The 13,377-nt window shown below is 40.9% G+C and overlaps 1 protein-coding gene across 2 annotated transcripts in view; it reads right to left on the bottom strand.

Annotated features, from left to right (window-relative positions):
• LOC143298506 (major vault protein-like) overlaps positions 1 to 13,377 on the bottom strand; it is a 57,057-nt gene that overhangs the window by 27,089 nt on the left and 16,591 nt on the right. For both annotated transcript variants that reach the window (XM_076611342.1, XM_076611351.1), the window contains exons 7-12: positions 12,845 to 12,939; positions 11,702 to 11,768; positions 10,531 to 10,672; positions 8,304 to 8,408; positions 2,903 to 2,990; positions 910 to 970 (exon numbers count right to left, since the gene is read on the bottom strand). In XM_076611342.1, coding sequence (XP_076467457.1) covers positions 910 to 970; positions 2,903 to 2,990; positions 8,304 to 8,408; positions 10,531 to 10,672; positions 11,702 to 11,768; positions 12,845 to 12,939 — 558 coding nt within the window. The remainder of the gene's footprint in view (positions 1 to 909; positions 971 to 2,902; positions 2,991 to 8,303; positions 8,409 to 10,530; positions 10,673 to 11,701; positions 11,769 to 12,844; positions 12,940 to 13,377) is intronic.

Raw genomic sequence — 13,377 nt, 5'->3', positions numbered from 1 at the left:
CTGTGAATCCAATGGGGCCGTGAATCCAATGGGGCCGTGAATCCAATGGGGCCGTGAATCCAATGGGGCCGTGAATCCAATGGGGCTGTGAATCCAATGGGGCCATGAATCCAATGGGGCTGTGAATCCAATGGGCTGTGAATCCAATGGGGCTGTGAATCCAATGGGGCCGTGAATCCAATGAGGCTGTCAATCCAATGGGCTGTCAATCCAATGGGGCCGTGAATCCAATGGGCTGTGAATCCTATGGGGCTGTGAATCCAATGGGGCCATGAATCCAATGAGGCTGTCAATCCAATGGGCTGTCAATCCAATGGGGCCGTGAATCCAATGGGGCTGTGAATCCAATGGGGCTGTGAATCCAATGGGGCTGTGAATCCAATGGGGCCGTGAATCCAATGGGGCCGTGAATCCAATGAGGCTGTCAATCCAATGGGCTGTGAATCCAATGGGGCCGTGAATCCAATGGGCTGTGAATCCAAATGGGCTGTGAATCCAATGGGGCTGTGAATCCTATGGGGCTGTGAATCCAAATGGGCTGTGAATCCAATGGGGCTGTGAATCCTATGGGGCTGTGAATTGAAATGGGCTGTGAATCCAAGATTTAGTTTCCTTTCCCCCTAATGGGGTATGGAAAATACTTACCAAAAAAACAACAACAAAAAACCAACAACAAAAAAAAAAAAAACAAACAAACAAAACATGGAGGATTACAACAGACAAACAAGAGATCAAAATAAACATGAAAAACATCTAATAACTGAACTGTGCTTACAAAAATCGTGTATCAAATACAACATAAAACCACTGGTGAACATGGGTTAGAAATCATATATATACACACACACACACACACACACACACACACACACAACATCAATATGTACCAAATGCATAACATACAATTACCTTTCCAGTCTTGGTGTTCTGAACATACACTCCTTCATTTTTGCTCAGAGGGATGGTTTTGCTGAAAGAGAGAAGACATGTCAAAACCACAACTAAGACATATAAAGAAATGCAGAATTTATATGTTGATTTCAGTGTATTCTGAATGTTTCAAGAAATAGTGTGGTGTATTCTGAATGTTTCAAGAAATAGTGTGTTGTAAAGATTGTGCTGTTGTGAGGAAATGATAAAATTCAGGGGGAAAACATTAAACACTCTTTTGTTACACAAAAGTATTTTTATCATAAAACTGGTATTTGCCTGTTTGCTTTTGTTTTTTTATAAAACAAATTATAAAAAGTAAGTAAAATGCATACCCAATGGATTTTGTTTTTCTCCTATATTTAATCACTCTGTCTATCCACCATACAAGAATGAACGACTCCATCAATGTATTTGCTATGCTTCAATACTGTCTCTACCTCACCACCTCACTCACTAAAACTGTTTCTCTCTCCCTCTGTCTTTTTTTTCCCCCTCTTAATTAACCTTTCTATTTTGAAGTTCAAGGTGGAATAATTTTCATCAGATGTTCTCAACAGTACAATATAATCAAAATGTTTTCTAAAAAGGCATTATACTTAGCATCATAATAGAATTAAGGACACTTTGCTTAATTCTTAGGTGTCTAGCAACAGAATGGAAAAAGAACACAATCATATTAGTTCGCAATATATGTAGCACACACCAGAGGAAATCCTACACTGCTACTGTGTCACTTCCGTTGTGTTCAGTAGTGCCTGTTCTGATTTAACGTACTTTGGACACCACCCACTATAAGCCCCCTACTGACAACAATAATGGCTTAGTCGCAGTGCCAGACTGTGTGAGCGTCCCTCCCAGAGTGGAGACTGCCAACACATCCCTCCAGCAACAGCCCCCAAAGAATCTGGCCACAATGAAGACACTGGCAGGACTCACCCCAAGCATGAACGTGGAGGGGTATGGAAACCATGAGAGCAGGGCATGAAAGGCCACATAATTTGGGAGTTTTTTTTTCCATATTGGTAATGAAGGAGGAGGTTGATGATAATGATGATAACAATGTTGCTATGGAGGGTTTGGGACTGGACAAGGCTGTACTCTACGCTTCCTGTCATAATGATATCCCAACGTCAGCCAGGCCTGAGAGATACAGACACTTGCAGTGTTGGTTAGGAAATTAGAGCAACACACCCAAAGACGCATCCGTGAAGTGGATGATACTCAACTGTGTGGTCCCAGTCTTCCCATTTAAGCCCATAGAACGCTCAACTCTGGGTAGGAGCTGGCTGCTGGGATTCGAACCTGCGTCCTCCCAGCAATCACTCCATGACGCTAACCAATGTGTCACGGCGGCTGGTGACAAGTTAAAGTTAGCGGGGAATATCAATGTTAATGTTTCACACAAATCTAGGATAAGCCATCAAGACCTGATCAGCGTGTTGAGTTTGTGCGAAGTTCAGGCATCTGCCGCCTTTTTTTTCCTTTTTATACTTCAGATGTGGTATAGTACATGTGGATCAGTCTGCACACTCTGATGCGTCCTGGAAACTAGAACTGGGATTTTCTAGCCCAGCTCACTGACGCCGAGTGGTTCAAGTGCTGGACTTTCAATCTGAGGGTCCCAGGTTCGAGTCCCAGTAACGGCACCTGGTGGGTAAAGGGCAGAGATTTTTTTTTATCTCTCACGTTTACAGATGTGCAAGCCTACTACTGCCTGAACCCCCTTTGTGTGTATACGCATGCAGAAGATCAAATACCCGCATTAAAGATCCCATAATCCATGACAGCGTTCGGTGGGTAATGAAAACAAGAACATACTACGCATGTGACCCTCTTAAAATGGCCCTCATAAAATGAAGTATAACGGCCTACGTGGCGGGGGGTTAAAACGGTGATACACGGAAAAGCCCACTCATGTGTACGAGTGAACGTGGAAGTCGCAGCCCACGAACACAGAAGCCCAGCTCACCGTCTCTTGATGACCTCCACAGAAGTGGGAGGGATGTAGGACAGAGGTCCCCGGATCATCCACTTGTCCCCCGGTCTCCTCTTCATGCCTGCACACCCACACGCACAGGCAGGCTGGGTTTGTTAGCATCAAGACATGGTACATCATCGTCTTCAATGTGAGAGTCTTTGGGTTTTGAGTGTGTGACAAGGCTGTTGTTGATAACATGGAGGACATAGGGACACACACATGTACACACACACACGCACAACACATCATCCATTGCACATGTGACAAAGTTGTTGTTGATAACATGGATGACATAGGAACACACACATGTACACACACACACACACGCACAACACATCATCCATTGCACATGTGACAAGGTTGTTGTTGATAACATGGATGACATAGGGACACACACATGTACACACACACACGCACAACACATCATCCATTGCACATGTGACAAGGTTGTTGTTGATAACATGGATGACATAGGGACACACACATGTACACACACACGCACAACACATCATCCATTGCACATGTGACAAGGTTGTTGTTGATAACATGGATGACATAGGGACACACACATGTACACACACACACACACGCACAACACATCATCCATTGCACATGTGACAAGGTTGTTGTTGATAACATGGATGACATAGGGACACACACATGTACACACACACATGCACAACACATCATCTATTGCACATGTGACAAGGTTGTTGTTGATAACATGGATGACATAGGGACACACACATATACACACACACACACACACGCACAACACATCATCCATTGCACATGTGACAAGGTTGTTGTTGATAACATGGATGACATAGGGACACACACATGTACACACACACATGCACAACACATCATCCATTGCACATTCTATCAGCCAAAGGCACAACCACTGAATTTTGCTGGGTACCCTGTCATACTGGTATAAAAGGAAATGAAATGGCCGACAGCAGCAAAAAAAAGGGTGCACAAACAATAGAGAATACTTTTGAAATAGTTATCGAACAATCAGTTTCAGAATGTTCCAGACTTCTCAAGTCTTCAATATTGGGCAGATGTCAAGCTAGTGTCGATGACAGAATTACATACCCAAAGGAAAAGGGACTTACAACTGAAATTACACAATACAAATTGATGGGTTTCCCATTGTTCTATCATAGACTGGTAACCTCTCTGGTGTCTTGAATAAGACTAGATGCTTTCAAGACAAAGTTTAGCAAAAACGCTTATTATATCTGTGGTAAACAGATCACGCGAAATCATATTTTGTTCCAGTGTCAAACGATTGTCAGGTTACTTCCAAAGTCATGTAAAGCTAGAACATTTTCAGAACAAAACATAAAAGATCACAAGGTAATTTATTGTCCTTAAAAGGAGATGCTCGGTGTGTGGTGGCACACAGTTAATTCCTGTTTAGTACAAATATAGACATACATAAGCCACTCAGCTGATTTACACACGCTCAGAAGCGCACAATCTCAGCTGCATCAATGCCCATGCGCCTGCCATCAGTCTCCATTTCACATTCATTATAAAAAATTACTAAAACATGTAAAACGACCTTCAAATATAAACAAGTAGGTTACAATGATAAATAAGCCCATAAATCAAGGATAAATAAGTAAATGACAATAACAATAAAGATAACAATAATGGTAATAATGATAATAATGATGATGATAATAGCAATAACAACAGTAATAATAATAACGTCAATGGTACTACTACTACCACCACCACCACCACCAATAATAATACTAATAATGAATAAATAAATAAGTCAAGACTGTCCTATACTAGAAACTACGCACAGAATTGGATTAAAATACAACACTCGATACCTACAAACTGACAATGGAATTAAAACTGCAGTATTAAAAACACATACATGCACACACCCTAAAACGTGCTATGTGTGTGTGCACATGCACGCACGAGGCTATGCTTGCACTGTGATTTATGTGAGAGAATTTCTCCGTGCACGTGCGGGAATGTGTCTGTACAGACTGCCAGTCTTTCACCAACATGTAGTAAGGTAAAACTATTTAACACGTCCACATCAGAGACAGACTGTACTCAGGTTTGAACAAAATGTAATGATACATGCACGTAATCAGGATGAATCTTTGGTGTACCGGCAATAGATCCCAGATCGAAACAACTTACACTATCTGCAGTCATGAAGTGTACTGCAATGTTATTGGCTACACTTATTTTCAGCTCTCTCTCTCTCTCTCTCTCTCACACACACACACACACACACACACACACACACACACACAGAGCATTGTGCCAAAATGCTTCGAAGGTTTTTGTTGCGTGCGTGAGTGCGTGCGTTTGTGTGTGTGTGTGTGTGTGTGCGTGTGCGTGCACGTGTGTGTTTCACAGTGGTCTCAACACGTGCCACATAGAGATCGCCTTCTGTCGTGATACGCATTCTGAGAAGTCACTCTTTTCTCAAAAAGCCCCTTTACTACAGGGTTCATAAATGGAGAATACTGACTGAAGAGCTTTCTGTTTCCGAGTGTATTAAATCCAGATTCAGACGCATGCGCGCAACATGAAGAAAATTATGGCGTTTGAGTCATGGTTTCAAACGGTTTCTCTGAAGCATAAAGTTTGATGCATTTTAAATTGAATAAAAAAAATAAAAAAATAAAAAATAAAAAATCCAAACCCTTTGAGAATATGGATCAACGCACGAGTCTGATCAACGGAAAATGAACCAATCACACATACATGTGCCCCTTGATTTTCACAACTGATTTACATGGAGTTTAGATCGCCCCTTGGGTCTCTCAGATTATTTCTGTAAATTTACAGAAAAATCTCATCTTGGTGGGGTCTTCTTCTTCTTCTTCTTCTGCGTTCGTTGGCTTCAACTCCCACGTTCACTCGTATATACGCGAGTGGGCTTTTTACGTGCATGACCGTTTTTACCCCGCCATGTAGGCAGCCATACTCTGCTTTCGGGGGTGTGCATGCTGGGTATGTTCTTGTTTCCATAACCCACCAAACGCTGACATGGATTACAGGGTCTTTAACGTGCGTATTTGATCTTATGCTTGCGTATACACATGAAGGGGGTTCAGGCACTGGCAGGTCTGCACATAGGTTGACCTGGGAGATCGTAAAAATCTCCACCCTTTACCCACCAGGCGCCGTCACTGTGATTCGAACCCTGGGACCCTCAGATTGACAGTCCAACGCTTTAACCACTCGGCTATTGCGCCCGTCATCTTGGTGGGGTCAAGATATCTTGAATACTCAACTTTCTAAAAGTACCAGTACAGATTCTACAATCAATACATTCATAGGTGAATTTACACAAATACTGCAGGACGCAGCAAAAAAAAAAAAAGTCTTACATGCAGAACTAAAAAGTCTAGGAAGATAAGGCGACATAATTAAAAATGGTTTGACAAAGAATGTGTTTTATAACGCAAAGAATTGAAATCAATTTTAAATGCTTTAAACAGATATCCATTTAACAAAAATCTACATCAGAAATACTTTTATATGAGAAAACTTTATAACAAAATGATTAAGAAAAAAAGGAGAATATATAAATCAAAACTAGCTGACTCGCTAAACAAAGATCAAGCATATGATCCAAATACATTGTGGAAAACACTGAAACAGCTAAAAACAATGGAAACACATCAAAACACAGTCCCTGTCAGTTAAAAGATGGATTACCCACTTACATGAACTTACTGGAAACAAAGTTGGTATAGATGATGAAAACCAAAATACCACTGATAATGGAATGAAAAACGGTTTTAACAACATGGATTGTGGTAACACTGGTCTACACAATGATACATCTGACACAGATGTAATAAAAGCGTGCCAAAAATTGACGAACAATAAAGCACCGGGCATAGACGGCATCAGAAATGAGATAAGTAAAGCTGTCTGACCAGATTTACTTCCCACAATCACCAGCTCCAATGACATACATAAAAACACATATACATGCAATATACATGCACATACATACTTTCACAGTTTTGCTGCCGTTTTATGGTTACACAAGGGTAGCAAAATGGGTACCCTAGGCCTTGAATACGAAGTCCAGCATGGTAAGTTGTATTGTCTTATGTAATGACAACAAAAGACAAACAAGACAACAAAACGTATTAATCAGGTTATAGTCTTTGATAACAAAGCAGTCTTTTTTTGTTTTCATGTCTAATATCACTTAATGTGGATAGACATTAAATCAAATTGAACACACATAAACACACACACACACAAACGCACATGCTAAGCCGAATCATGGGGGGTGAGGAAGGATGTTTTGGGACGATTGCTTTGTTGAAGTCGGGGGGGGTGGGGGGGACCGAAACAGCACGGGGGGATGAACGTCCCCCGGGGAATGTTTCAGATTCCTAAAAAGTCCCCTGGGAGATGATTTAGGATTCTGACAAGTCTCCCATGGGACCTACGGAATGGGGTAACGATTTGGGATGTTACACCGGGATGCTATTCATACTGAAAGACCCCCAGCTTCCCCATGGGTGGTATGCACACGCGCACACACACACACACACACACACACACTCTCTTGCATATGCGTGGAAACACAAAACGCATGCATGGCTCAGACACTCAGATACACACTCATACTATTACTTCGCTCACAAAAAGGAAATTACAACAACAAGAGCAACAAAATATTTTTTATCAGAGTTGTGTCCAGTTCAAGGAGTCCCATAAGCACTAACTGGTACAGACTTCTAGAAGCCTGCAAGAGCTTTAAAAAAAAAAAAAAAAGATAAAAAAAAGATAAAAAACACGGACAAAAAAAAATCTGGCTTTAAAATTGATTCACCATAGTTCACCACAGCCGGAACAGGTACTGAAGGATACTTTTCTGACACATACGCAAAGCACTCAGAAGGATAAAACCCCACACAGCATTCACATTAAAACAAAAAGGAATATGGAACAAACTGCCCTTCTCAATCCCCCGTCACCTGGATCCCCCAGTTCAGTTTTCAAAAAAGTCTCTCAAAACACACCCTCTTCCCATACTGCCAACCAACCTCCTGACTAATGCGCTTCTTGAAATTCTGCGGGTCATGCGTGTGTGTGCATATTCAGGTGTGTTTGTTTGCGTGTTTGTGAGCGCACACTCTCGTTCGTGTATGGCGCGCTTCATTCATGTATGTTTATATATGTGTATAACTTTTTTTTTTACTGTAATGCCACAAGCTGCTTGCCTGCGGGGGTGTAAATGTCAATCTGCATTATTATCATTATTATTGTTGTTGTTGTTATTATTATTACCATCATCATCATTGTTATTATGATTATCATTATCACTATTATTATTACTAACATTATGATTATCATTATTATTAGTATTAACCACCTTTGTACATGGTGTCAGTGAACACTTCAGTGGCCTGAAGCACAATGGATTCTTCCGCGGTCAGGATGGAAGCGTTCTTGATCTTCCCGTCCTCGATACTCTCACCTGTTAATTCAATTGAAAGCACATGAAAGGGCCGGTGGTTACAGGCAGTCACTGAGACTGGAAACAAAATGAGACAGATAAACAAGCACTCATTCACTCCCCTCCCTCATTCGCTCCCTCATTCACGCGCTAATTGACTGTCTCCCTCACTGAATCCCTCCTTCCCCCACTCACTCGTTCACCACATCGCTCACTCTCTCATTCCCTCACTCCCTCACTCATTCATTCACTCCCTCACTCATTCATTCACTCCCTCCATCTGTCACTCACTCATGTATGCACTCTTTCACTCATTCATTCACTCCCTCACTCATTCATTCGCTCCCCGACTCATTCACTCCCTCCATCCGTCACTCACTCATGTATGCACTCTTTCACTCATTCATTCACTCACTCATTTATTCACACACACCCCAACCCACTCATTTATTCCCTCTATCCATCACTCACTCATTTATTCACTCCATCCATCACTCATCCATTCACTCACATATTTTACTCATTCCCTCTCTCCCTACCTCCCTCTTTTCTTCACTCCATTCCTCACTCATTCATTCACTCCCTCACTCACTCACCTCTTTTTTTTTTTTAAATTACATTTTTTTTATGTGATTTTAACAGGTCAACATTTTTTTTTAAACAATAAATACCATAATGTAAAAATGTATAAACCTATTATGTTAACAACGTACAAATGTATAAACAATGAACATGCAAAGCAATATATAAAGCATACCAAAAAAATCACTCTTCATTCCCAACCTCAGTTCACTCTTTTTTATAAAGGAAATTTTCTATCTAAAATTGCGTTTAAATAACATACTTACCGTGACCCACTAGTGCAGACTCCGGCAGGGGTCTGACATTCCTGTCCTGTGCAAACTACTATCCACCCATGCAAAGATAATGAAAGTAGCTACGGCTGATAACCCCCCGGAAGTAGGTAACCTCCCCTTTGCCCCCCTGACTAGCGCCCTCTTTTTATGGCAGCCATCATGACTCCTGTTCCTGTGCTCTTCATACGGCTAACTTTTTTATGTGATTTTCAAAAGTCAACATTTCATGATAAAACAAGTAACAAAATATGACGTTACTAATGGTATTACGTTAACAACGTACATAAGAATAAACAATTAACACAGAAAGCGATATATTCTTTCTTCTTCTTCTTCTTCCTTGTTTGTGGGCTGCAACTCCTACGTTCACTCATATGTACACGAGTGGGCTTTTACGGAATGCTGACATGAATTACTGGATCTTTAACGTACGTATTTGATCTTCTTGCTTGCATATACACATGAAGGGGGTTCAGGCACAAGCAGGTCCGCACATAATTATGTTGACCCGGGAGATCGGAAAAATCTCCACCCCTTACCCACCAGTTGCCGTTACTGAGATTTGAACCTGGGTCCCTCAGATTGAAAGTCCAACGCTTTAACCACTTGGCTATTGCCCCCATCGAAAGTGATATAAAAAAAAAAAGATTTTAAAAAAACAACAACAACAACAACAACAAGAGAGGCAAGGCCTTCAAGACTCACTTGTGATAAATTAAGTCCCCTAGCATTAATTACAGAGTAATTTCCCTTCTTTACTATCTGCCCCAAAACGTTTGCAAAATGAATAAAAATTCCATGCTTAGCAAAAGAAGTTCCTGTTTGAACAAAAAATGATAATAATGACTCCTCTTGTTGTTGTGTCAGAATAAAAGGTCAAAGTGCCAAGTTTAGAGAATACAAAAAATATAAATATAACAGTAAATGCAGTTTGCATATAATTAGGCTTCTTTTTTAAAAATTTTTTGTGCCCATCCCAGAGGTGCAATATTGTTTTAAACAAGATGACTGGAAAGAACTGAATTTTTCCTATTTTTATGCCAAATTTGGTGTTAACTGACAAAGTATTGGCAGAGAAAATGTCAATGTTAAAGTTTACCACGGACACACAGACACATGGACACACACACAGAGACATACACACACACACACACACACACACACAGACAACCGAACACCAGGTTAAAACATAGACTCACTTTGTTTACACAAGTGAGTCAACAACAAAAAACCTACTCCCCATTCCCACCCTCCCTCAGCTGACCGACCGTCACAGACCCACTGACCAGGCTGCAGGAAGAAGCTGCAGAGGCCAGTCCTCAGAACGCGGGTGCCCAGCTGGTTCTTGCCGTCAGGGCCCACGGGGTCCTTGATGACTGCGTACTGCCCCTTCTTCACCACCAGCTTCTTCACCGTCTTCACCATCTCCTGGTGAACATAATGTGTAGTGTGTAGTGCTGTGTGTAGTGTGTGTGTGTGTGTGTGTGTCCTTGATGACATGTGTTCTGACCCTTCTTCACCATCTCCTGGTGAACATAATGTGTAGTGTGTAGTGCTGTGTGTAGTGTGTGTGTGTGTGTCCTTGATGACATGTGTTCTGTCCCTTCTTCACCATCTCCTGATGAACATAATGTGTAGTGGGTAGTGTTGTGTGTAGTGTGTGTGTGTGTCCTTGATGACATGTGTTCTGTCCCTTCTTCACCATCTCCTGATGAACATAATGTGTAGTGTGTAGTGCTGTGTGTAGTGTGTGTGTGTGTCCTTGATGACATGTGTTCTGTCCCTTCTTCACCACCAGCTTCTTCACCGTCTTCACCATCTCCTTGTGAACATAATGTGTAGTGTGTAGTGTTGTGTGTAGTGTGTGTGTAGTGTGGGTGTGTGTCCTTGATGACATATGTTCTGTCCCTTCTTCACCATCTCCTGGTGAACATAATGTGTAGTGTGTAGTGCTGTGTGTAGTGTGTGTGTGTGTGTCCTTGATGACATGTGTTCTGTCCCTTCTTCACCATCTTCTGGTGAACATAATGTGTAGTGTGTAGTGCTGTGTGTAGTGTGTGTGTGTGTGTGTGTCCTTGATGACATGTGTTCTGTCCCTTCTTCACCACCAGCTTCTTCACCATCTCCTGGTGAACACAACAATGTGCAGTGTGTAGTGAATGTGTTGTGTGTGTGTGTGTGTGTTTAGTGTGTGTATCTTTGATCACTGCGTACTGTCCGTTCTTCGCCACCAACTTCTTCACCAACTCCTGGGGAGCATAATGCGTAGTGTGTAGTGTGTGTGTACTGTGTGTGTCGTGGTGTGTGTACTGTGTGGTGTGTGTGTGTGTCTGTGTGTGATGACTGCGTGCAGTCCCTCTTCGAATGTGCCTTAAGAAAATTGTCGGTTTTCATCCTTCGAGGCAGACAATAAAGTCTTTTGGACTGAACGGAACGGCTCGCTGCGTTCATACTCACAATGCCCACTTGTGGACTGTACTCTTCAATTTCCTCCCTTGTCAGAAGCCACTCATCCCCTGCATCTCTGGAAAAGATTATAATATTGATAATAATCAGGTAATAATAAGAAGAAGAAGAAGTAGAAGAAGAAAATAATAATAATAATAATAATGATAATGAGGATGATTATCATAGTAATAATAATAATAATGATTATTATTATTATAATGAGGATATTACTACTACTACTACAACTACTACTACTACTACTAATAACAATGAAGGAGGATGAAATCATCATCATCATCATTACGATGATGATGATAATAGTACTACAGTACTACTACTACCACTAATAACAATAATAATAATAATAAGGATAAGGATACTAAGGATAATGACTACAACAACAAGAGCAGCAGCAGCAGCAACAACAACCACGAAAACAATAATAATAATAATAATCTATCATGTGCTCTATTTCCTTAGCATCAATATGGGTGAAATGGGTACAAAAGTGAACAACACAGGGCACTAAAATCAAGACTTTCAATCAAAGACAAAGCACCAAAACTGTTTTTTATCCAAGTACATGACAACAACCAAAAAAACAAACATCATCATCATCATATTGGTAACAGTGAACAATTTTCTAAACAGAACACACAAGGTCTCTCATAAGCAACTCTCTCTTTTCACACCACGCTCACCTCTCGGATACACCATCTTCACATATGCACACACACACACACACACACACACATAAACACAAACACACCTTTTTTTTTCCTGTCTAGAACTGCTTAAAGAGGAAAGCTATAAAATCGAAGACTACTACAACAACACAGATACACATACACTTGCAAAATTAAGACTAATACTGCATAATGACACACAAATACATATATAAACACGCATGCACACACACACACACACACACACACCTTTTCACAACATAAACCAGTACACATATGAATAAGGCAAAAAAACAGACAATTAGCTGACCGAACTGAAGAAGCTTGAACAAACTGAAAAATCACTGGCCTACAACAAAATGGGAGTTTTATTCACTTCAAATTTGTAATGAAGTGCAGATATCGCCTACAACAAAATGGGAGTTTTATTCACTTCAAATTTGCAACGAAGTGCAGATATTTATACCTTGGTTTGCCAAGAAAATCCACAATATTCTGCGTCGCTTTCAAGTGCAGTCCTACTTCTGCTGTCAGGGTGATGTTCATCTCAATACCAACCACCTGCACACAGAAACATCCTCTATATCATTATTATTATCATTATTATTATTATTATCATTATTACTATCATTGTTATTATCATCATCATTATTAGTGATACATTAGTCACACTTGTGACAGATGAGGGATCAAAACCAGAAATACTGTCAAGAATTGCCCAGACCACAGCCGCAATGACCAAGCTCAAACCCATCTGGAGAAACAGAAAAATCGCCATCAGTTCCAAAATCAGACTGATGCGTTCTCTGGTCATGTCAATCTTTTTATATGCATGTGAATCATGGACCCTCACAGCGGACTTAGAGAGAAGAATAAGAGCTGTAGAAATGAGGTGCTTCCGAAGACTCTTAGGCATCTCATACAAAGACCACATCACGAATGAAGAAGTCAAGAGACGCATCCGCAATGAAATCGGGCCCTATACTGACCTTCAAACAC

The sequence above is a fragment of the Babylonia areolata genome, chromosome 2 (genome assembly GCF_041734735.1).
Source record: "Babylonia areolata isolate BAREFJ2019XMU chromosome 2, ASM4173473v1, whole genome shotgun sequence".
NCBI lineage: Eukaryota > Metazoa > Mollusca > Gastropoda > Neogastropoda > Buccinidae > Babylonia > Babylonia areolata.
The sequence above is the reverse complement of the archived record's forward strand: the minus strand, read 5'-3'. Positions and strand labels throughout refer to the sequence as shown.